We start from the raw sequence: 25,484 nt of genomic DNA on the forward strand, positions 1-25,484 counted from the left end.
CTTGGTCTATTTGTGCCTAATTAACTCTGCTGGCCTCACTCTGATGCCTCCTTCAGACCCAACCCCACCACAAAGATATGTGAGTACCTGGCAGGGGGCAGCTAGAACTGGTATACCCTGGGGCGTTTGCTGAGTGGTCTGCAGACCCAGCATCCGCACTGAATCTGAACCTGCATCAATCTGATGAATACCATTTGCTCCTACCTGGTGACGCACTAAGAACATCCCTCTTGCAACTTGAATAACACCAGAGGCCCTTTCAGTGACTGAGCCAACCAGGCAGACAACAGGTGGAGTCAGGCAGAGGTAGATCTTGTGGTGTCTTAGGACTTTTGCTGACCCGACCCAGGGTCTGGTGCTAAAAGCTGGCCTTGGAGCACAGCTTGGTCCTTCCCAGGCACATCCAGGTCCAGCAGAGGCATCCACGAACTATGGATCACTTTGTAGCTTCAAAGAGGTGGTAAGGCCAGTCACAGGCAGTGTCTGACGGAGACCCCAGAGCAAATACACCCAGTGCCCAACTTCAGACAACATCAGAGCAGTATCCCATTGTATTCACAAGTAGCATAACCAAAGTGAGATCTCAGTAGGCACCAGACCCTGATCAGGCAAATGCCACTTCATGGGATCAGTACCAGCACAGCAGCTTGTACAGTGTGGCAAGGGTTGATCCTCACAGTCAGCAACCTGAAGGTATGTCCCACACACAAATGGGTTAATGGCAATCAGGACACAATTACAACAGGAGGGCCCAAATACCCCATACACAGGACATTCCTAGAGCACCATGTTCATGTGATCAAGGAGACTTTGCCACTGTGTCGCACAGGACACTTACTACATAAGGCCACTATACTAAGACTCGGAGTCATAGCTTATCTACCTAATACATAGAAACAAACACGAAGAGGCAGCAAAAGTGAGGAGACAAAGAAACATGTCTTATATGAAAGAGCAGGAGAAATCTCCAGAAAAAAAGCCAAATGAAATGGAGGCAAGCAATTTATCAGATACAAAGTTCAAAATATGGTTGTAAGAATGCTTTAAAAATTGTGTAAGAACTTCAACAAATAGATAGCACGCATAAAAAAGGAAATAGAGCCATTGCCAGGTGACTCAGTTGATTGAAGCACTGTCCTAAAGAACAAATGATTGCAGGTTCAATTCCCAGGAAAGGCACATACCCAAGCTGTGGGTTTGATTCCTGGTTGGGTGCATAGGGGAGGAAACCACTTGTATTTCTCTCTCACATCCATGTTTCTGTCTCTCCCTCTCTCCTCCCTTCCTTACTCTCTTAAATCAATAAACATATTCTTGGGTGAGAATTAAAATAATAAAAAAATAGAAACATAACAAAAGATCCAGTCAGAAATGAGGAATACAATATCTGAAATGAAGAATTCACTGGAGCCCGGCTGGTGTAGCCTAGTGGATTGAGTGTGGGCTTGTGAACCAAAGGATCACAGTTTGATTCCCAGTCAGAGCACATGCCTGGGCTGCAGGCCAGTTTCCAGTGGGGGATTCATGAGAGGCAACCACACATTGGTATTTCTCTCCCTCTCTCCTTCCCTTCCCCTCTAAAGATAAAAAAATAAAACATTTTTAAAAAACTCAGTAAGTTTTTTTTAACCTTATCTTTAAAAAAATAAGAATTAACTAGAAAGAATAAGCTGTAAGTTGGATGAAGCAGAGGATTGAATCAGAGATTTGGAAGACAAGGTAGCAGAAAACACCCAACCAGAGCAGCAAAAAGAGAAAAGCATTTTGAAAAATGAGGATAGTTTAAGGCACCTTTAAGACAACATGAAGTGAAACAACATGAGCATTGTAAGTGTGCCAGAAGGAAAATAGAGAGAGCAAAGAATCAAGAACCTATTTGAAGAAATTATGACCAAAAACTTCCTTAATTGGGCAAATGAAAAAGATACCCAAGCCCAGGAAGCACAGAGAGTCCCAAACAAGATGAACCCAAAGAGGCCCATACCGTGACACATAAAAATAAAAATGGCAAAATTAAAGACAAGGAATAATTTTAAAAGCAGCAAGAGAGAGACAGTTTAGTTACCTATAAGAAAGCTCCCATAAGACTGTCAGTGAATTTTCAACAGAAACATTTCAGGCTGGAAGAGATTGGCATAAAACATTCAAAGTGATGAAAAGCAAGGACCTACAACCAAGACTACTTTACCCAGTAGTGCTATCATTTAAATTGAAGGAAAAATAAAGAGCTTCCCAGACAAGAAAAAGCTAAAGGAGTTCTTTAGCACCAAACCAGTATTACAAGAAATGCTAAAGGGTTTTCTTTAAGAAGAAAAAGGAGAATGAGAAACAGAAGAGGGGAAGAAAACCACAGAGAAACATAGTTAAAAGAATGAAATGGCAATAAATACATATCTATCAATAACCACTTTAAATGTAAATGGCTTAAATACTCCAAATGAAAGACATAGGGTAGCTGAGTAGATAAGAAAATAAGACACAGATATATAACATCTACTACAAGAGACCCATGTCGGAAAGAAAGACAGACTAAAAGTAGAGAAATGGAAAAATTATTTCATACCAATGGGGGGGGCAAAACCTGGGGTAGCAATACTTATATGTGACATATTTTTCTTTCTTTCTTATACCTTTTTTACTATACCCTTGTTTCTTACTATACCCTTATTTCATAGGGTAAAAACACTACATAATGATAAAAGAAACAACCAACAGGTGGACATAACCCTTATAAACATTTATGCATCCAAAATAGGAGGACCTACTTTGTAAAGCACATCTTCACGGACATCTATGCCCCATAACGGGAGAGATTGACAGTAATATAGTCATCATAGGGGATTGCAACACTCCACTGACATGGACGGATAGATCTTCCAGACAGAATATCAATAAGGAAACAGTGGCCTTAAATAACACGCTAGATCAGATACATTTAATTCATATCTTTACAGCATGTCACCTAAAACCAGCAAGATATACATTCTTTTCAAGAGCATATGACACATTTTCTGATATTAACTGCCTTTTGACCCAGCAATTCCACTGCTGCAATTATACCCTAAGAATCCTGAAACACCAATTCAGGAGTACCTATGCACCCCAATGTTCACAGCAGCCTTATTTACAATAGCCAACTGCTGGAAACAACCTAAGTGCCCTTTAGTGAATGAGTGGATCAAAAAACTGTAGTACATTTACACAATGGAATACTATGCAGCAGAAAGAAAGAACTCCTACCCTTTGCAACAGCATGGATGGAAGGAGAACACTGTGCTTAGTGAAATAAGCCAGGTGGTGAAAGACAAATACCATATCATCTCGCCTATAAGTGGAACCTAATCAACAAAACAAACAAGCAAGCAAAATATAATCAGAGATATGGAAATAAAGAACAAACTGACAGTGACCAGAGGGAGGTGGGAGGTGGTTAACGGGGAAAAGTAGGAGAAGGATCATCAAGGAACATGTATAAAGGACTCATGGACAAAGACAACAGGGGGCAGGGAGGATTGAATGTGGCAAAGGGGGTAGGTAGGGCAGTGGAGAGTAATAAGAGGATATAGGGAACTGTTTCACGTGGTATGGGGAATGTACCCCAGCCCCTGACTCAGAAAACCCAGTGGGAGACAAGTCAGCACACAGGACGCAAACCCACGGATCTGCTTTCCCATGGGAAATCAGGCCTGTGTTGTACCTACACTGCTAAGAGGCTTGCTTTTGATAAAACTCCCTCACCCTGGATTGAGGCAGAAATGTTTACTGCATATCTCTAAAGTAACTTCCTAAAGCCTCTGTTAAACTTCCCAAGGATGGAGTGTAACAAGTTCAACCATTTATCCCCTTGATCTGCAGCATCCTTCTCTTTAAAGTAAGTAACATCATTCTTCCCTTGTTATCTGTAAAAAGTAATCACCTACAGTGAACCTGTGCATAGTAAATGAGGACCATCTGATATAATGTACAAAGAAAAGTAATCAAAGCCTGTCCAGGCAGGGGTCAAGTCCCTCTCTCATTTAGAGAGTGGCCACATCATCCCTTTTTCTTCACAGGACTTCTGTAGTCCATGTGAATTTGTTTGTTGCAGCCACAGCACACAGTTGTACAACTCAACACCAGTAAGACAAACAGTCAAATTTAAAAAATGGGATAAGGACCTGAATAGATATGTCTCCAAAGTGGACATCCAGATGTCCAATAGACATGAAAAAATGCTCAACATCACTAATCATCAGAGAGATGCAAGTTAAAACCACAATGAGATATCACTTCATGCCTGTCAGATAGGCTACCATTAATAAATCAACAAACGTCAAGTGCTGGCGAGGATGTGGAGGAAAGGGAAGCTTCATGCACTGTTAGAGGGAATGCAGACTGGTGCAGCCACTGTGGGAAACAGAAAACAGTATGGAGTGTCCTCAAAAAAATAAAAATGAAACTGCCATTTTACCCAGTGATCCCACTTCTGGGAATAGATCCTAAGTATCCTGAAATACCAATCAGAAAGGATTTATGCACCACTATGTTCATAGCAGTGTTACTTACAATAACCAAGACCTGGAAACAGCCCAAGTGCCCATCAGTAGATAAGTGGATAAAAAAAGATGTGATACATTTACACAATGGAATATTATATGGGTATAAAAAGGAAACTCTTACTTTTTGTGACAGTATGGATGGACTTAGAGAACATTATGTCAAGCAAAATAAGTCAGTCAGTGAAAGACAAAAATACTGTATGATCTCACTCATATATGGAATCTAATGAACAAAGTAAACTGACAAAATAAAATCAAAGACATTGAAACATGAAGGAGACTGACAGAACTCAGAGAGGAGACGGAGTAGGAGGTACTGGAAGAAATTAGCCTAAGAACATACATGTTCAATGCAAATCCCATGGGCACAAACAATGTGGTAAAGGTTTATGGTGGTGGTGGTGGGGGTGTTCTCTAGCCAGAGTGAGGTAAAGGGTGGGGAAACTGGGGAATATCTGTAATAGTGTCCACAGTTTAACAAAACAATATCTAGTATCAGTTTTGGGAACAGCACCCCAGACATCAGCTCCAGAGCAGAGGCACACAACTCCTACCCACTGGCCCTAGTGAAGGGTGCATCTGCACAGTTACTGGTGAAGATCCGTGTGCTTCTTCAGAGCCAGCAATTTCAGAAATTGGTGTTCAGTTGTCAATCTTTCAATAATATAAAAATCACAGGTGAAGGGCAACCCCAGAAAGAAGATCTGGATATCAGATCAGTCCGTTGATGCACGCAGTCCTGTGTGTTCCCACTGCACCATCCATGATGGTGGCAGGAGGTCCCATCATCTCCATTCTCAGCAGCAGTGTATTTTCTTGCTTGGACAGTAAATTCAATGGTGTGTTTTTTAAGCTTGCCTTGCAAGTATCGAGACATTAAGTATTTTAATTTAGCTGATCCAGAAGCTCAGAAGAGAGAAAGAAAACTGGTGCATTACAAGGCCTAACACAGATACTTGCATTTTTGCCTATAAAAAAAAATTAAAGTCAACACTGGCTGGTGTGGTCCAGTGGATTGAGCTCCAGCCTACGAGCTGAAGGGTCACTGGTTCAGTTCCCAGGCAGGGCATATGCCTGGGTTGCAGGCCACATCCCCAATTGGGGGCATGCAAGAGACAACCAACTGATATTTCTCTCCCTCTCTTTCTCCCTTTCTTACCCTCTCTCTAAAAAATGAATAAAGTCTTAAAAAAGACAGATGGAAGCAGCCCCAGTGCCCATCAGTAGATGAGTGGACAAAGAAGTCTTTAGTACATTTATACAATGGAATGCTACTTGGCTGTAAAAAATAAAGAAATCTTACTTTTGCAATGGCATGGATGGACCTATAGAGTATTATGCTAAGTGAAAAAAGCCAGTCAGAGAAAGACAAGTAAAATACCACATGATTTCACTAATATGTGGAATCTAATGAAGAAAATTAACTAATAGACAGAATGGAAACAAACTCCTAGAGACAGAACTGGCTGACATCTGTCAGCAGGGAGTAGGTTTAGGGGGCTGGGTGAAAAGGGTGAAGGAATAAGCGAGGAAAAGAAAAACTCGTAGACACAGAAACAGTATGGTGATTAGCAGAGGGAAAGGAGAGAGGGGGAGGTAGAAAAGGGTATGGGGGAATAAATGGTAATGGCAGGAGATTTGACTTGGGATGGTGAACACCTGATACACGGATGGTGTATTATAGAATTGTATACCTGAAACCTATATAATTTTATTGACCAATGTCACCCTGATAAATTTAATTAAAAATCCACAACCCCATAAACATTTCCCCCCAAAAGAGAAAAAGAAATCTTAACAATATCAATGCAACATATGCTCATGTAAAGAGAAATCTTACCTGTATCATTTTAAGGAAAAAGAAATATTATGTAGTAATTACATAGGGAAGATTCACTGAAACATAATTTCTAGCTGCTCCTATATTTAGCAAAATTGGTAAAATTATTACAAAAGGTTTAAAAGGTCAACTTACCACTTCTGTAAGAATTACTATTGATGAAAATGCAGATTTCATGAAATCATAAACACCAATTTGAAATAAAAATTTTGAAAAATGACCCTCAGGTGCATCTTCTGTGGATTTATAAATAAAAATAAGTTAATATTTGTGTGCATTTTGTATGATGTAACTTTTAAATCTAATTTCTCCTTAATTGCTCTATTAAAAACTAACAACTTGTTTTTTACCTTTTTGAGCAATGTAATTTTGAGAAGACAAAGAGTAATCAGTTGAAAACATCTCACTGTTTAGCAGGGTATTTTCCACCGATTTGTCTATTTCCTCCTGAATATGCTCTTCAATATCTAGTGATGTTTTTGATCTTTCATCATTATTTATAGAAGATAGAGTTTCAAAGTCTAAATCTTCATCAATTCTTATAGGTAACTCCATTTTAGAGATCATTTCTGTAAATAAATGAGAAATTTTTTTAGGTAAAAGGAATATAATTTTATTTTTTTAATTATATCTTATTGATTATGCCATTACAGTTGTCCCATCTTGCCCCCTTCATTCCCCTCCATCCTGAACACCCCCTTTCTTCCCATTCCCCCCTTAAGTTCATGTCCATGTGTCACAAGTTCTTTAGCTTCTACATTTCCCATACTATTCTTGACCTCCCCCTGTCTATTGTCTATCAACTGTCTGTGCTACTTATTCTCTGTACCTTCTCCCCACTTCTCTTCCTCCCACTCCCCTGTTGCTAACCCTCCATGTGATCTCCATTTCTGTGGTTCTGCTCCTGATCTAGCTGTCCTCTTAGTTTGCTTTTGCTTCAGGTATGGTTGTTAATAACTGTGAGTTTGCTGTCCTTTCACTGTTCATATTTTTATCTTCTTTTTCTTAGATAAGTCCCTTTAACATTTCATATAATAATAGCTTGGTGATGAACTCCTTGAATTTGATCTTATCTGAGAAGCACTTTACCTGCCCTTCCATTCTAGATGAAAGCTTTGCTGGATAGAGCAATATTGGATGAAGGTCTTTGGGTTTCATAACTTGGAATACCTCTTTCCAGCCCCTTCTTGCCTGTAAGGTCTCTTTTGAGAAATCAGCTGACAGTCTGATGAGAACTCCTTTGTAGCTGACTGTCCCCTTATCTCTTGCTGCTTCTAGGATTCTCTCCTTCATTTTAATCTTGGCTAATGTAATGATGATGTGCCTTGGTGTGCTCCTCCTTGGGTCCAACTTCTTTGGGACTCTCTGAGCCTCCTGGACTTCTTGAAAGTCTATTTCCTTTGCCAGATTGGGTAAATTCTCCTTGATTATTTGTTCAAATAAGTCTTCCACTTGTTGCTCTTCCTCTTCCCCTTCTGGTACCCTTATAATTCAGATGTTGGAACGTTTAAAGATGTCCCGGAGGTCCCTAAGCCTCTCCTCACTTTTTTGAATTCTTGTTTCTTCTTCTTTTCTGTTTGGTCATTTCTTTCTTCATTCTGATTGGTTCCCTTGATTTGAGTCCCAGTTTCCTTTCCATCACTATTAGTTCCCTGTGCATTTTGCTTCATTTCACTTAGTGTAGTCTTCATTTTTTTCATCTAATTTGTGACTAAAATCAACCAGTTCAGTAAGCATCCTGATCACCAGTATTTTGAACTGTGCATCCGATAGGTTGGCTATCTCTTGGTTGCTTAGAAATATTGGCCCTGGGGCTTTGAGCTGTTCTTCTTGAGCCATAATGTTTTGGTCTGTTTGCACCTGTTACATATGCGGGGCAAAAGCTTAGGTGTTCACCAGGGCAGATCAGCCTAGTCCCTGGGTTGTGACTGGGGGCGGGATCAGAGAGCGAGCAGAGGCATTTGTTCCACTCTCTCGGATTTCGGTACCTTCTGCTGCTTCACACAATCATATTGGGCCTGTCTGGTGCTAGTTCCTCAGTGGGTGGGCTTGTGTTAGTTCTAGGACCCTGTGGGCCTCCCCGGTGAACTCTCCTGTGATGCTAGGAGCTTCTCCAGGCATCTCAACCCCTGAAAGTTTTTCCAATCGGTGCTTTTAGACTTTATTTCCTGTAGCTGAGGCCCTGGGTTGCCCAGTCTGTCTCAATGACCGTTTTTTAAACCTGCCTGTTATCTCTGTGCACCAATGTGTGTCCACAGTCAGCCAGCCACCTTGCAAGCCTTGCTGGGTTTTCATCCCGCACCTGCCCAGGTTGCCAATCACCACCTCCTCCTGCCGGGACCCCTCTCCACTGGCCACAGACTCCGCCCCTCTTACTGGTCTGGATGAATGGTTCGTTGTTGTCAGACTTCCATACAGTTCAATTTTCTGTCTATTCTGGTTGTGTTTTTGTTTCTAAATCTTTGTTGTCCTTAAATTTGGTTGTGCAAGGAGGTACAGTACTTCCACCTACACCTTCGTCTTGGCTGGAACTCAAGAATTTTTTAAATTTCTCCTTTGTTTTGGTCTTCCCTTTTGTTTTCCAGGAACTTTGTGATCATTATGATACTTCATTATGATAAAAGATTATTAAAGCATGCATTTTAGCCTATATTAGTCCCTACCACACACTTACTGGCTTAAACAATAGAAATACATTCTCTTAAAATCCCAGACATCAGAAGTCCTCAAGTCAAGTTGTTGGGAAGACTGTTCCTTCCAGAGGCTCTAGAGGAGAATCCATTTTTTTTTGTCTTTTCTAGTTTATGGAGGCCTCCATCACCCCTTGTCTCCTGGCCCCATCTTCCGTCTTCAAAGCCAGCAGTGCGGCATCTCCTAATCTCTCAGTCTGACTCTCCTGCCTTCCTCCTATAAGAAACCTGATCATATTGGGCCCACTAAGATAATCTCTCCATTTCAGTATGTTTATTTTAAGTGCATCTGCAAGGTCCCTTTTGCCTTGTAAACATATTTACAGAATTTGGGGATTAAGACAAGGACATCTTTCAAGGACCATTATTCAGCCTGCAATAGAGACTTTTCCTAATTCCTTGACCAATGAAGATTTTTAAAAAACTGTATGTATCTACTGTCTATATTGCCTTTTTTTCCTAAAAACTATTTAAAAAGGGAAAAAACAACTAATGTAACGGTCAACAACTCTGTAGTACAATACAGTATAAACTTTTAAAGAACAAATAGATCTTTATAGGATTTCATTCCTCTTAGATACATTTATTATCCAAAAAGGTGTAATATTTAAATGCCATTGGAAAAATATATATCCCTGCTGTTCAAGGAAATTGTGAGATAATTTTTCTTACTTTATCTGTTAGAGAACCAGAGAGAGTCAAAATGACCAAAATTATTTACAATATTTTTGTCTACTTGATATTAATAGTTAATTCTATTTAATATATAGAACAAACTGAGATGCTTGCACAGAGAAAGGTAATATTAGAATTTACAGTTTTGAAATCTATGCATATCTATAATACACATTACTAATATGTACTATTACATATAAAAGCTTGTATTACTCAGACTTCCAGTGAGTAATAGGCAGAACATCTCCTCCAGTTGTTTCAAAGGCAGAAGAACCACTCACTGCTAAAGAAACTATACTATCCATTTGCACAGAAAGCTACTCATATTCTTAGGATATTTGGAACAAATTTGAAAATAATAAAGTACCAAGCAAACGTCAGATACTATACTTTTTCTACTCTCTTGCAGCTTCATTAATTTCAAAGTCCAACTTTTGTTTTTTCCTCCATCCCATATCTAGTATATTAGTATATATCATATATATTGTATCATGTCATCCAGTGAGGATTTAAAAAAACAATGGATAAACAGAGGCTTTTTAAGTCCCCAAATCAAATGCATCCTTTATATCAAATTAAAATTTTGGAGGAAGATGATTGAGAGAAATCCTTACTGGTAGCACTTATGGGATGTTTTACATTTTAAAGTAAACTATATTATTTACTAATTTACTGGAATGTGTTGTATGAAACAAATATAGACAATATAAGTCCAAAATATATTGTTGACATCATTATTTAAGTTAAGAATTATCACTTATTTTAGAAATTATCAAGAAAATATTGACAGCATTAAAACAATTTTTTGGCCCTGGCTGGTGTGGCTTAGTGGTTGGAGCTTCGTCCATTGCACTGAAATGTTGTGAGTTCAATTCCAGGTCAGGGCACATGTCTAGGCTGTGGGTTCCATCCCCAGTCAGCATTCAGATGAGAGATAACCCATTGACATGTGTGTTTCTCTCTCTCATTCTTTTTCTCTCTCCATCTGCTCCTCTCTCTAAAATCAATCTATATACCCTTGGGTGAAGATTAATAAAAATATATTTTTTAAAAAACAGTATTTCACATTTTGCAATAAAATCTTTTTTTAAAAAAAAAAGCCCTGGCTGGTGTAGCTCAGTAGATTGAGCACAGGCCTGTGAACCACATGATCGTGGTTCGATTCCCAGTCAAGGCACATGCCTGGGTTGCAGGCCAGTTCCTAGCAGGGGACTCGCAAGAGGCAACCATACATTGATATTTCTCTCCTTCTCTCCTTCCCTTCCTCTCTAAAGATAAATAAATAAAATCTTAAAAAAAAACAGTATTTCACATTTTTTATTGGCCCAGTAGAGAGAAAATACTGATATTATAGAATATCAAAATAATAATATATTCTCATTTAACCATTTGTAAAATACTGCTGCCATGAGTATAATATACCTTATGTGCTTGTTTTCTCTTTCAGACCCAATAACAGCATAAAGCGGTGCTGAGAAATTAAGTTAAAATCAATAAATTATATTTTGAATTTCATTAGTATGATATGAATGTGTCTGGCAAAGGCAAAACTTCACACAAGATTAATATTACCTTAATTCAGTGATCTCATGAAATTCACATATTGTTTCCATAAGATGAGAAATCATAAATTTTTAAATGGAACTCAGGAAATTATAAATCTTACCTTTTTTACGCAAGTTAGATAAATCTGTACTGTTAGATTAAAATGCATATTATGCAACTGGTAATATTTTAATTACTATAAAGAAAGTATTTTACATTTCAATAAAACAAAGCTGATAGAAAGTTAAACAAATATTCCTAATTTTTCCTAATTAATATTAAATGTTTAAATGATTTATATTTTTCAATGATAATATAAGTTCAAATTTAGACTGAAACTATGTATGCATATCTCTTGAGAATCTTCATTTAAAAAGGATTATCTTTCCCAAAAATTAATTTGAAATTTTCAAATTTGAAACATCAGAATTTGCCGTATTTTTAATATTGTATCATATATTTATGTGTACGCCATGTCAAAGAGCCAACTTATTTTAAGACAATTCAATTTTCAAACATGGTTTGAATTCATTGATCTGTTGAATTAACTAATAGAACAGAATTAAAGAAACAAAAGTTCTAACTAGTTGTAGCCTGAATTAGGCTATTCAAGCAAACTCTGGGATTTATTTCTCAGTTACTTGTCAACCTAAGGAAAGAAATGTATCAATGCAGTCCTGTGAAACAATATTAAAGCCTTTGTAAGTGAATTACTCCATCTAATTTTGCTCTTTGAGTTATAATTTAACAGAGCACTTTGATGCTCTCACTTTGCAAGGTTTAAAAGATGAAAGTCCCAAGTAAGCAAACACTTATCAGTAATTTAATTATACCTCTGTGAACATGAAAGTTAAAAATGAGCAATCAAATTAGGAGTCTGAATACAATGGGACTGCTATAAATACAGGACTCAAATAGACATCTGAGATGTCATTAAATGGCAGTAGGTGAAGAAAAGGCTTACTCAAAAATTAATTACACTTTAATTTGTATGAAGCTGAATTAATTTTTTAAAATATTGTCTTAAACTGCATTGAAATAAACACATATGTTAAGAAAAATGAATATTCCTATATTTTTATATTTAATTACAGTAAAATATTATCACTCAACTTAAACCTAAGCTTTCTGATTTACATTAGTTATAGCTATGCCTTTCTTATAATTGTTTATAAACAAAATTTAAAGCCAAATAAAGTAGTGAATAGCTTTTCATATTTAACTGTACTTGGGAAACTCACTTTTTAAATGTGTTCAATTGGAATCCTTTTGTAAAATAGTTACTAAACAAGTGTTCTCTAATTTATCCATTTTGTAAATCTTTACATCAGCATACTAGTTTTTCTGTAAAACTAGTGGTTATTTCTATAAAAATGTTGTTATCACAAGTCTAACCCTTTCACAGGTATTGATTCATAATCAGTGATTCATTTTTCTCATGCACTTTTTCTAACTAAGGCAAGTTTGCACTTGTTATTCCCTAACACATTTATTGAAATTATCTGAGAGTATTGGCTGTTTTCGAAATTTCTCCAACATCCAGAAAACACAGCCTAAGGTTTATCTGAATCCCTCTTTTAGTATTCTTTTTTAATACCTATTTTGACTTCTGGCTGAAATGGAGGCATAGGTAGATACGCTGTGCATCCTTGCACAACCAGTAGAAGGACGACAACAAATTTTAAAACAAAAAACAACCAGAACTACTAGAAAATTGAATTGTATGGAAGTCTGACAACCAAGGAGTTAAAGAAGAAACATTCATCCTGACCAGTAGGAGGGGCAGAGATGGGCAGCCAGGATGCAGAGGTCTGATGACAAGACACTGGCTGGAGGACTAGGGCAAGCGAGGCAGGGAGGGCTGGTGGAGCAGGAAGTCCCACACTTGTGTGCAAATGAACTGGGAGAAACAACTGGGGAGCAAGATAGAGTGTGCAATCCAGGGTTTATAGTGCAGGGAAATGAAGCCTCAAAGCCTCTGACTGAATAGACCTTTGAGGGTTGAGGCAGTGGGAGAAACTTTCAGCCTCACGGGAGAGTTCATTGGAGAGACCCACAGGATCCTAGAATGAACAAAAAACTGCCCACCTGGAAATCAGCAACAGAAGGGCCCAATTTGCTTGTGGATAGTGGCAGAGGGGACTGGAAGCTGGCAGTGAGCTGAGTGGGCCTCATTGTTCCCTCTTGAACCTCTCCGTCTCATACAGCACCACAGCCCAGCTATATAGGTTGCTCTGCCTTGGTGAATACTTAAGGCTCTGCCCCTTACACATAACAGGTGCACTGAGACACACGCACACAAAAATGGCCCATTTGAAAGAACAGATCAAAGCTCTAGAAAAAATACAACTAAATGACAAAGACAGCCAACCTCTCAGAGGCACAGTTCAAAACACTGGTAATCAGGATGGTCACAGAATTGGTTGAATATGCTCTTAAAGTGGAGGAAAAAGTGAAGCCTGTGCAAAGTGAAATAAAGGAAAATGTACAGGGAACCAACAGTGAAGGGAAAGTAACCAGGACTCAAATCAACATTTGGAGCAGAAGGAAGAAATAAACATTCAACCAGAATACAATGAAGAAACAAAAATAAAAAAAATGAAGTGAGGCTTAGGAACCTCCAGGACAAACTTTAAATGTTCCAACATCTGAATCATAGAGATGCCGAAGGAGAAGACGAAGAGCAAGAAATTGAAAACTTATTTGAACAAATAATGAAAGAGAACGTCCCAATCTGGGAAAGGAAGTATAGACTTCCAGGAAGCCCAGGAAGCTCAGAGAGTCCCAAAGAAGTTGGACCCAAGAAAGCACAGACCAAGGCACATCATAATTACATTTCCCAAGATTAAAGATAAGGAGAGAATCCTAAAAACAGCAAGAGGAAAGGAAAGAGTTATCTTCAAAGGACTTTCTATGAGGCTATCAGCTGAATTCTCAAAAGAAGCTTCACAGGCAAGAAGGAGCTGGAAAGAAGTATTCCAAGTCATGAAAGGCAAGAACCTACATCCAAGATTGCTCTATCCAGCAAAGCTTCCATTTAGAATGGAAGGGCAGATAAAGTACTTCCCAGATAGGGTCAAGTTAAAGGAGTTCATCATCACCAAGCCTTTATTATATGAAATGTTAAAGGGACTTATCTAAGAAAAAGAAGATCAAAAATATGAACAGTAGCCCTGGCTGGTGTAGCTCAGTGGATTAAGTGCGGGCCTGTGAACCAGATGATTGCGGTTCGATCCCCAGTCAGGGCACATGCCTGGGATGCAGGCCAGTTCCCAGCAGGGAACACACAACAGGCAACCACACATTGATATTTCTCTCCCTCTCTGCTTCCATTCCCCTCTAAAAATAAATGAATAAAATCTTTTAAAAAATATGAACAGTAAAATGACAACAAACTCACAACTATCAACAACCAAACCTAAAAACAAAACAAAACAAAACAAAACAAACTAAACAAACAACTAGAACAGGAACAGAATCACAGAAATGGAGATCACATGGAGGGGTATCAGCAGGGAAGGGGAAGGGAGAATGGGGAGAAACGTACAGGGAATAAGAAGCATAAATGGTAGGTACAAAATAGACAGGGGGAGGTTAAGAATAGTATAGGAAATGTAGAAGCCAAAGAACTTATATGTGTGACCCATGGACATGAACTAATAGAGAGAAGAATGTAGATGGGGGAGGTGTGCAGGGCAGAGGGGAATAAAGGGGGGAAAATGGGACAACTAGTAGCATAATCAATAAAATATATTTTTAAAAAATATCAATTTTGCATAACCCCAGGCTACTTTTATTTACTTAATATTGTAATGTTTTGGAATAATCCACTTTGTTTAAATAGTATAACATATCTTTTTTATGAAATGTAAAGATTCTCTGATCAGATAAGGTAAAGTTAAAGGAATTCATCATCACCAAGCCCTTATTACATGAAATGTTAAAGGGACTTAATTAAGAAAAAGAAGATAGTGGCAGACAAGGTGGCCGAGTGGTTAAGGCGAGAAAAAGAAGATAAAAAATCATGTACAGTAAAATGACAGCAAACTCACAATTATTAACAACCACACCTAAAACAAAAACAAAAACAAACTAAGCAAACAACTAGAATGGGAACAGAACCACAAAAATGGAGATCACAAGGAGGGTTAGCAATAGGGGAGTGGGAGGAGGAGAGAGGGGGGAATAGTACAGAGAATAAGTAGCATAGATGGTAGTAGAAAATAAACGGGGGGAGAATAAGAATAGTATGGGAAATGTAGAAGCTAAGGAACTTATGACCCATGGACATGAACTAAAGGGGGGGAATGTGGGTGGGAGGGGGTGTGCAGGGTGGAGGGGAGTGAAGGGGGAAGAATGGAACAACTGTAATAGCATAATAAGTAAAATATATCTTAAAAAATAAAATAAAGAGTCTCTGAATATTTTAATAAAAATGCCTCAATACTAATTATAATTGCATAAATGTCCTATTCTCATTTGACTACTCACCAAGTTTTTCATATTTAGAAATTCTCCCAGCATCACTATATGAAATTATAAATAAATTTTATCAAAATGATATTCAGGATGTGCTGAAGTTTCTATAAATATGTTCTAAAATATTTTAGTTATTTATACTTTGAGTCTTCTATGTTTTGGGACCTGATTTTTTTTTGGCTTTGTTTCAGTCTTCTTTCCAATCACTGTTATCTATTTTTCCACAATATTTCTTTAGGATCTAAAAAGTTTAGAACAAAATAATTTCCTCTTTAGCCCTTCACAATTCTGTAATATTTTAGTCAAGAAACACATCACACCTGCATCTTTCTCATTTAGAAAGGGGTTATAATCTAAAGGAAACCAAGAGCTCACATTTTGAAGAATATTTAGATATGACATAATTCTGGAAACTTGAGAAAATCAACTTGTTTTAATGGAAATGTGTTTCCTTCTGAGTTGGCACCGTTGTTGAACTCTTCTTGTGAAAGGTTTTCTGTCATTCTAGGTGTCAGTTGTTTCTGCCCTATTGGAACATATTTGCAAAGTTTCTAACTGTCCATCACAAAGACATCGGAATGGAAATGTGGGAAAGTCATGTCATATAATTCTTTACTTGAAAACAATCCACATGTTTTTAATCATAGGAATTGCTAGGTACCTGGACATCTAGATTGAGAGGTATCCTATAGTACTCTGCTCTCTTCTGCTGCCTTCTGAGATCCCAGAACTGAAAGAGTTGAGTGAGAAGATTGAAAACTTGAGTTTCTTTATTATGCTATACACTTAAAACTCTTAACATAGTTCTTCTTGTAGGGGATGATGGGGGGTGGGGCAGTGTGGAATACAGACCTAGAATAAAACACCATTTAGTAATCAAGACTATTTTAAATGATTGAAGTTTCACTTAGTTTAAGTTTCTTTTTAAAAACCTTAACTATAGTTATATAGGGAAGGTGTAAATGAGCTGAAAAGTGCCAATGAGCAAAAGTCCTCACCTATCAGAATAGGAATTCAATGACGATCAAGATTTTATTGCAAAAATAAATAGTAAAAATTATGCTTTAAAAAAGAAAGAAATTATTGTCCCTGGGACAGTGGTGGGAATAAACAGAAGGAACGAAATTTCCTATGCACCCCAATGTTCATAGCAGCACAATTTACGATAGCCAAGAGTCGGAAGCAACCTAGATGCCCATTGGTAAATGAATGGATCAGGAAACTATGGTACATATACACAATGGAATTCTATGCAGAAGAAAGAAAGAAAGAGTTCCTGCCTTTTGTGACAACATGGATGGAACTGGAAAGCATCATGTGAGTAAAATAAGCCAGGTGGTGAAAGACAAATACCATATGATCTCATCTTTAACAGGAATCTAAACAACAAAACAAACAAGCAAGCAAAATATGACCAGAGACACTGAAATACAGAACAGGCTGACAGGGACCAGAGGGGAGAGTGGAGAGAATCACAGGGGAAAAGGGGAAGGATTCACATGAACAAGTATAAAGGACACATGGACAATAACTAAGGTGGTGGTTGGAAATGGGAGGGAGGTGGGGAGCACTGGGGGGGGTGGGCAGGGCTGGGAATATAAGACATAAAACTGTACTTGAACAAAAATTAAATTAAAAAAATAAATAATAAGAACTTTCCTTTGATTTAAAAAAAAGCCTTAGCACTACTTATATTTTTAAACCTGTTTTCATATACTACTTTAATAAAAATAAAGTTACTGTAAAATACCTTAAGGTTTCCCCAGAACATTCATGTATTTTCAATCATTCTTTTTCCCTTGGGATTTTACTTTATAATATTAAGATCTAAGTCCCAGAATAAATCAGAAATTGATAAAAGGGTGTTAAGAATGTTGTTGATTATTTAGTATTTTGAGAATATGGATTCCTAGACATTTGTAATCATAAAAATACATATCTTATTTGTACTTATAAATAAATATTGCATTATATTTAAATATATATATAATAGGTATTTTATACCAACCTGACTGACTGTGTCTGCTTTTAAACATCATAACTTTTATATTATCTGTGGGATCATTTTCAACTGAAAATTCTTCTGTTTTACCATTTTCAAATACATTCTTTTCATCCATTATCTTTTTAGGAACTGGAAATTCTGTTTCCCTCTGAAAGTTCCAAGGGTTGTCAAAATTATACAACAATTTTTTAAAATATGGTAAGGTGTCAGAGTCATCTGTTTTCTCTAAGACTTCATCCTTGCCTAATTGATCTTTGGTTTCTGTAGTTTTTATTATTTTGATTTCTTCTTCCTTATCAAGGTCAAATTCACTTGTTGGAAGCTGTTCATGCTTATCTCCTTTATATCCTTCTTCATTTTCTCCATTATATGTTATAATTTTATCTTCATTGGCATATGCAAAGCCTATCATACTAAAATCCAAATCAAACCACCCTGGTTTGAGAATTGAGCTCTCATTAGTGATTGTGTCTTCTTTTTCTGATAATATTTCTGTATATGGATATGTGGGTTCTTCCTCAGATGATATGGAATTAGGAATATCTTGTACTGGTGGACTGCTTTCTTTGGATGATAATTCAAGCCCTGTATCCTCACCTCCAAAACCTAAATAACTTGTAAATCCACCACCAAACCAACCAGTAGCTTGAGGGTTGAGAGTGTGCTCTGACTCAGATGCTTCAGGCTGTTTCTTTGGCACTGAACTGAATTCCAGTTCGGGTTCTTGTTTATGTTGGGTTTGAGGTTCACCATTATTTAATTCCTCTAGGTCATCCTCATCTTCTACTGCTAGTTTTCTACTTTGAAATGAACTTTCTTGTTCAATAACTGGTTCAAAAGTGCTTTCTTCAGCTTGTGCACTTCCGAATCCAAACCATCCCTGCACATCAGGCTCAGTTGAGGATGGTGGGACTTGAGGCACTTCTGGAACAGGATCTTGTTTTGTGCTTCCAGCTTCTGCTCCTTCCCAATTTTTTGAGTCACTAGTTTTTCTAGTATCATCAGGAGCCTCTGATGTTGTAAATTGGTCTTCATTCCAAATACTTTCAGAAGCTGAATAAAATTCAGATTCTATCTGAAAATCACTTCCATATACACTAGATTTTTGGTCTTTATCGTCTTCATATGGATATATATTTTCACCATCACCACTGTTTAACTCACTATCTTCATTTTCAAATGTATAGCTTACTCCAAGAAGACATAGAAAATCAGATTCCTAAAAGGGAAAAAAATATGATTGACACAAATATATTAAAACTACTTGTTTCTCCCTAAATAATTTAAGATGGATGACTCTACCACATAACTCAGCACAGCAAAACCTAAAATCAGATGTCCTAATCTCAGACACTGTCAGTTGTATCAAAAGTGACTTCTCAGGTTAATGATATAAACTTAAATGAAAATCATTTTTCAGGCCCTGGCCAGCTGGCTTATTTGGTTGGGAGCACCATCCCGTGCACCCAAGGGTTGCAGGTTTGGTCCCCAGTCAGAACATGTACCTAGGTTGCAGGTACAATCCCCAGTTGGGGTGCATAGGGGAAGAAACTGATTAATGTTTCTCCCCCACCTCTCTAAAGTCAACTTTAAAAAAGCATCCTTAGGTGAAAACATTAGAAAAAGAAATTGTTTTACCCTAGGATTTATTTGTTATCAACAGTTGAAGAATTTGAGAAGAAGAGACAAGTCTGAGTGTATTCTGCAAATAAACTCTGATGAAAAGGCATAAACGGCCATAAAATCTTGGTCCTCCTAAGAGTGCACTGGATGGACTCTGCAGCTCTGTGGTGGTTTGAGGGAAGGAGGTTTCATAGCACACAGTCACAGCTCAGACAGACCAGAGACTCTGAAACATGAAGACCTAGGTAAAAGTTGCTCTAAGACATTTAGATTTCTTTTATTGAACTAACACATATAGCCAGTAGAGGTAGGGACGCCATTTCTCATTGCACAGAACAACCAAATCATCAAGAAGGGAAATGGTAAAGATCCTTTTTTTAAAACTTGAAGGTATTTAACTAATATGCACTGTTCTTTGGATATCACCATTTGAAGTAAGAATAATGTTCAGAATTTTAAAAAATAAACTTCAGAATTGTAATTTTACAATATGTTTTGGCACTGCAATGTAGTCATTAAGAACAGACTCCAGAGCCAAAACCTCTAGGTTCAAATCCTGACTCTGTCATTTACTAGCTCTGTGACCTTGAGTGAATTATACAACCTTTCTATGCCTCAGTCCTGTCATCTGTAAAATGAAAATAATGGCAGTATCTACCACAGAAGGATGTTTTGAGGATTAAATGAACCAAGTGCTTAGAATAGCAAGTATTATACACTAGCCTAATTAGATCAAGGTTACACTACCCCAGATGAGCCAGCAATGCAAGTGTATAAAGGCCCAATCCCTTGCCTCTATTCAGAACAACTCTGAAAGGACCTCCAAGCTTCAGAGTTTCTTTTTTATTTATTTATTTATTTATTTATTTATTTTTACAGAGAGGGTAAGAAAGGAAAGACAGAGAGAAACATCAATTTGTGGTTGCCTCACACGCTTCCCCTACTGGGGACCTGGTTTGCAACCTAGGCATGTGCCCTGAGTGGAAATCGAACCAGTGACCTTTTGGTTCCCAGGCTGGTACTCAGTCCACTGAGTCACACCAACCAGGGCCAGAGTTTATCATCACATCAACTGAGACCTTTGTTGCAACTGCGTCACAGTTCAGCTTCTCTATCCAATCCTCTCTTTTCATTTGTTCCCTCACAGGTGCTATTATTCCTAAGAAGATTCCCTTGTAAACTTCTTGGATGCAAAGGTCCACCTCAGAATCTATTTCTCAGGGAATTTGACCTAAAAATTTGAGGCCTCTGTATATTTACTTTATACTCTGCACTGAGCTAGGTGCTGGAATTTTACAGTATCAGTAGGAAACAAGTAATTATGAATTGTGATAAGTGCTGGAACAGGGTGCTGAGCTGGATGTCCCCCAAAATGGAGAAAACCCCCGCCGCTATCGCTGGGGTGGGGGAATGAGGGAAGCAGAGCAGGGCCATGGAGAGCTACTTTGCATATCTGAAGAACTTAGCCAGTGTTTTAATAATGTTAGAAGTTGTGCCTGCTCACAGGACTCTAACCCTGTGATGCAATGTACCCGGAGGCGCTTCCTGTGCCTGCACAGGAGGCTTGGAGGCTTGGAGGAGGCTTCTGCGTCATGGGGACGCACTTGCCCAGACTAGCAAAGGCAGCTGCGGAAGGCAGAAACCAGACTCCTGGCAGGTGTAACCCAGTGGGAGAGGAGTCAGAAATGGGGTTACGAAGGGAGATCCACACCAGGATTTAAACCCAGGCGCAGCAGACATGTGGTTTGGAAATGGAGAGAGGGGTGCTCTTGACCATACAGCTTAGAAAGAAGCAGACAAGCAGGACAGAGCAGCCGTACAGGGCTCCTGAGCATGCTCCTGGGCAAGGAGAAGCCTCTTGACCATGTAGCATTGCTGCTACCTGTGGTCTTGGCCAGGTGGTTTGAAAGAATGCGGGAATCCCACTGGCCTGCCATGAAGAAGTGCCACACAGTATTGGATTGAGAACAGGAGCCTGGTTTAGCTTTTAGCTTGGTTATCTCCCCTAACCAAGCTAAAACTTCTATTTCTTTTCCTGAGATATGGTACCCCTGACTGGCCTGGTTTGGCAAGGGGAGATAGTACTGTGTGTGTGTGTTTGTGGGTGTTTTTTTCCTAAGGGAAATAAGATTTAACAGCAGGATTCCATCATTATTCTAAACCTATATAACTTTTGAACAAACAGCTCCTTTCCTTTTTATCAAACTCTGGCATTGAAAGCCACAGTTCTTACTGGGAGCAGGCAAAAAGAACCCCGAGGAAAAAAAGACCCACAGGTGTGTGTGTGGTGGTGGTGGGTGGGGGGTGGATTCTGTTACAGTACTATGAAGGAAATAAAAGGAAGCTGTGATTAAGAAGCAGAAATTGTGCCCTGGCTGGTGTAGCTCAGTGGATTGAGCGCAGGCCTGCGAACCACACGATTGCGGTTCAATTCCCAGTCAGGGCACATACCTGGGTTACAGGCTAGTTCCCAGCAGGGGACACACCAGAGGCAACCATACATTGATATTTCTCTCCTCTCCTTCCCTTCCTCTCTAAAGATAAGTAAATAAAATCTTTTTAAAAAGAAGCAGAAATTCCATAAGAATTATCATGGGTGAGGCACTGATCTTTGAGCTGTCACCTAAGGGATAAGAAGGAAGTAGGAAAGTGAAGAATTTGGGGAAATATCCAACCAGAGGGCATCACTTGTTTGGGTCTGTGAGCTGGGAAGAAGCTTGACATGTTGTAAGAACCATCAACGGGCCAGTGTGGCCAGGAGCAGAGTGAGTGAGGGGAGAGTGGCGAAAGACCAGGTTATCAAGGGGAGCAAGAGAGACCACGTAAAACCAGGGTAAGGGGTCAGAGCTTGATTTCAAGTTCAATGAAAAGCCATGAAAAGGCTTTAAACAAAAGGAATTATGTGACCTGATTTTTGTTTTTCATTTTTCATTTTTACACTATTCATTGCTGTTTGAAGAATGGTTTGGGAAAGAGCAAAAGGAAAGGAAAGAAGGTCAGTTAGACGGCTATTGTATTCTAATTAGAAGATGATGCCTCCTTGGATTAAGGCTATGGGGAGAGTAAAAATGGTGAGAAGACAATATACTCCAGATATAGTTTATAGATAGAACTAACAGAATTAGTAATTATACAGTAAATGGACAGTTACTCCCAGAATTTGTGCTGAGAAAGAGTTAGATAATAGATTCAAGTTTGCTTGACTAGACAGGCTTATTTCACACTAATTTCATGTAAGGTAAATTGGCTTAAGCTGGAATCTGAATTAAATGATCTAATCAAATTCACATGCTAAAAAGTAACTTTCCAATGCCCTTTCTCATTATGAAGCCCAATATTATCAAGCTTAGTTAAAACTCCAACAGAAAAAAAGATTGTACCTATGATACCTAGAGAGCATTAACCTAAAAATAAAAGGCCTGTAAAGTAAGAGTCAAAAAGCATTTATCTGAGATAAAAAAGAATAGCTATTCAGGAATCACTTATTCAGGCAGTAACCCAAATAGTGCTCTGATTAGGAGAAAAAAGGCAAGGGGCCTTTATAGAAAGGGAAGAGGAACAGGCAATACAAGGAAGACATTTCATTGGTACAGATAATCTAACATAGTGATGCTGATCCCCAGAGGTCGGATTAAGTCAGATCACTGGGGAGCAGTAGGGAGAAGCCATAGGTGTTTGCCAGGAAACTGTGGGTTGAATAAGACAGAACTGGATGAGAAGCTGAATGCCTCCTGAGCCGATGGAAATATAAAATGGGCTGGCTTTCTGGCTCAGGGAAAGCTCTCTGGCTCCTGAACTGGTTCTCGCTCAGGCTTGGGCTTGGGCTTGGGCTTTGGCTCCCAGGCTCACTCCCAGGCTCTCCTTCCTTGAAGAATCCTGGATGATCAGCTGCAGCTGCCTGCATTTCCTGTATTTTGAATGGGAAGGGATTCCAGGCAAAGCCAAAGATTAGGCAGCCTGGCAGAGGGTGGCAAGGTTATTCTTTGGATGTTCTAGAGGGGAGGAGCTCTGAGCCATGAATCTGCCATTTGTCCAAAATTGTGTAGCTTTTATATCTTATGTTGTTTTAATTTGTAAACCAATCCTATAGAACCATGATAACTAAACACTAACAGGCAAAAAGACAGAACTCAGGCATTAGAGTTTAGCCTGCTTTTGAATAAAAACTCCTTTATCGACAAAACTTTGCTTCTGGAGTTTTTGCCTAAAGGGCTGCGGCAGGCAGCAGAACCCCAAGTACCGAGCCGTTATAATGCTAATTCTAAACAATGTATTTAATTTTTAGTCCTGTAGTCATAACACTTGCTCTCTGGTCATCCTTATTATCTTTGTCTGTTAACTTTTATACTTGTTTGTTTACTTTTATCCTTGTCTGTTAATTTTTCAGAGAACAAAAGCTTTGCCTGTCATCACCTTTGTTTTACCTAATTTTATTTGCATAAACAAACTATTCCTAAAGTGAATTCTCAGACCAACTACTTTATGTATTCACTATACAAAACACATAATCAATGGGCACTTATAATTCAGAAAACTGTGTGAGCTAAGAAATCTTAAATAGGCATAATGAATTGTACTCACTTTAGTTGGTATTTGAATTTCCTCAGATATAAACACCTCTTCAGTCACGACTGCATCTCTGGGAAAATATCCAAAATCCTTTCCTTTCTATCAAAATGAAGAACAAAGCTTAGCAAGGAAGAGTAATGAAAGTAATAATCACTACTGAACATAATTTTGGCTCTCATCTATTGCAAATCACAAATATTAATTGGTTTTCATTGGCCATCTAAAAGAAAGTGAGTGAAATCATAGTCCTTTTGTTTTTCAAAACAACATTAAATTGAGGGAATGAAGAGTCAAGCTGTAAAATGCCATTGTTTCCAAACTTCAGAGGGGAAATCAACCCATAAATTCATTTTCTTCCTTTTTGGGTTCCTAATGACCTTCCCTGCTCAGGTGAACCACAGGGTTACAAAAGGCAAGGGAATGGTGAGAGTAGCCAGGGTAGATAGAGCTGTGACATATTCAGCTTTTTCAGAATGTCAGAATCAGGTAAAAGGTTTCAACTCTGAAGGGCCAAGAGAGATTCATCAAGATAGCAAATATCTATGAGTCCTCCAGGGAGGATTTGGTTCCATTCAACTTTTCTGGGGCTCCTTGGTAACAGAGATCCTCTAATCCAGTTTAAGTGCATGTAGGATGTGCCCTGAGAGTGTAGGCTTCACACAACCAGTCTGAGCCCACTTCCTATCCCTAACAAAGTGTAAAGAACATATTTCTTTTGGTCGTTTGATCCAGAACTGTTACAACTCCACTGTGATTCTTCCACTCAGTGGTTCCTGCGACTATTTGGAAAATGACAGCCTGTGGGTGAACGCTATAGTTTGGCTCCTTAAATCAAAGTTATCTGCCTGAACTAAACACCTAATGCACAACACTAAGTGTGCTTGAAATTTCACCCTGGCTCCACACATTGCACACTGCTTTTGTGTGGAACTATCATTTTCACACACGGTAAACAAGAACGACTGCTTTCTTATCCTATTCTGATATGTTACTGTGTCATTTTTCTTATAGTTGCATTGGGTGCCTCCAATACTTTCCAAGTGTATACTGGCATGTTTAAGAGACCATAGCAGTAAGGAACCTTGGGAGCTGCAGAGGCTGGATAAATGATTCTGGCTAGTGACATTTAGAGTTTCAGTCATACAGCCCCTAATGCTAAAAAGCAGGACAGATCCAAACAGAATTTGCTTCTTCCAGAAGTGATCACAGAAGCCATACCAGGGAGAGAGCTGATACATATGCAATATGGAAGTGATGTACGTATTAGGTGGGTCATAATTGTTCAGCTTGGGAGTAGAACTGCTTATCATAGCATCCTTTCTTACTTATTTACTTATTTAACTATTTAATTTGAGAAAGAGATTTGTTGTTCCACTCACTTATGCTTTCACTGGTTAATTCTTGTATGTGCCTTGACCAGAGATGGAGCCTCGGTGTATCAGGACAACACTCTAACCAACTTATCTACCCAGCCAGGGCTTAGCACCCTTTCATTATAAAGCGTAATGATATAATCAAAG

At 38.5% G+C, this 25,484-nt stretch overlaps 1 protein-coding gene across 1 annotated transcript in view; it reads right to left on the reverse strand.

Annotated features, from left to right (window-relative positions):
• MIA2 (MIA SH3 domain ER export factor 2) overlaps positions 1-25,484 on the reverse strand; it is a 116,946-nt gene that overhangs the window by 81,718 nt on the left and 9,744 nt on the right. The window contains 4 exon segments of the mRNA XM_037056398.1: positions 6,514-6,614; positions 6,729-6,947; positions 17,776-18,991; positions 23,977-24,063. Of these exon segments, the coding sequence (XP_036912293.1) occupies positions 6,514-6,614; positions 6,729-6,947; positions 17,776-18,991; positions 23,977-24,063 (1,623 nt within the window).

The sequence above is a fragment of the Sturnira hondurensis genome, unplaced genomic scaffold, assembly GCF_014824575.4.
Source record: "Sturnira hondurensis isolate 20B ecotype Veracruz unplaced genomic scaffold, ASM1482457v3 Scaffold0008948, whole genome shotgun sequence".
NCBI classification, from domain to species: Eukaryota; Metazoa; Chordata; class Mammalia; order Chiroptera; family Phyllostomidae; genus Sturnira; species Sturnira hondurensis.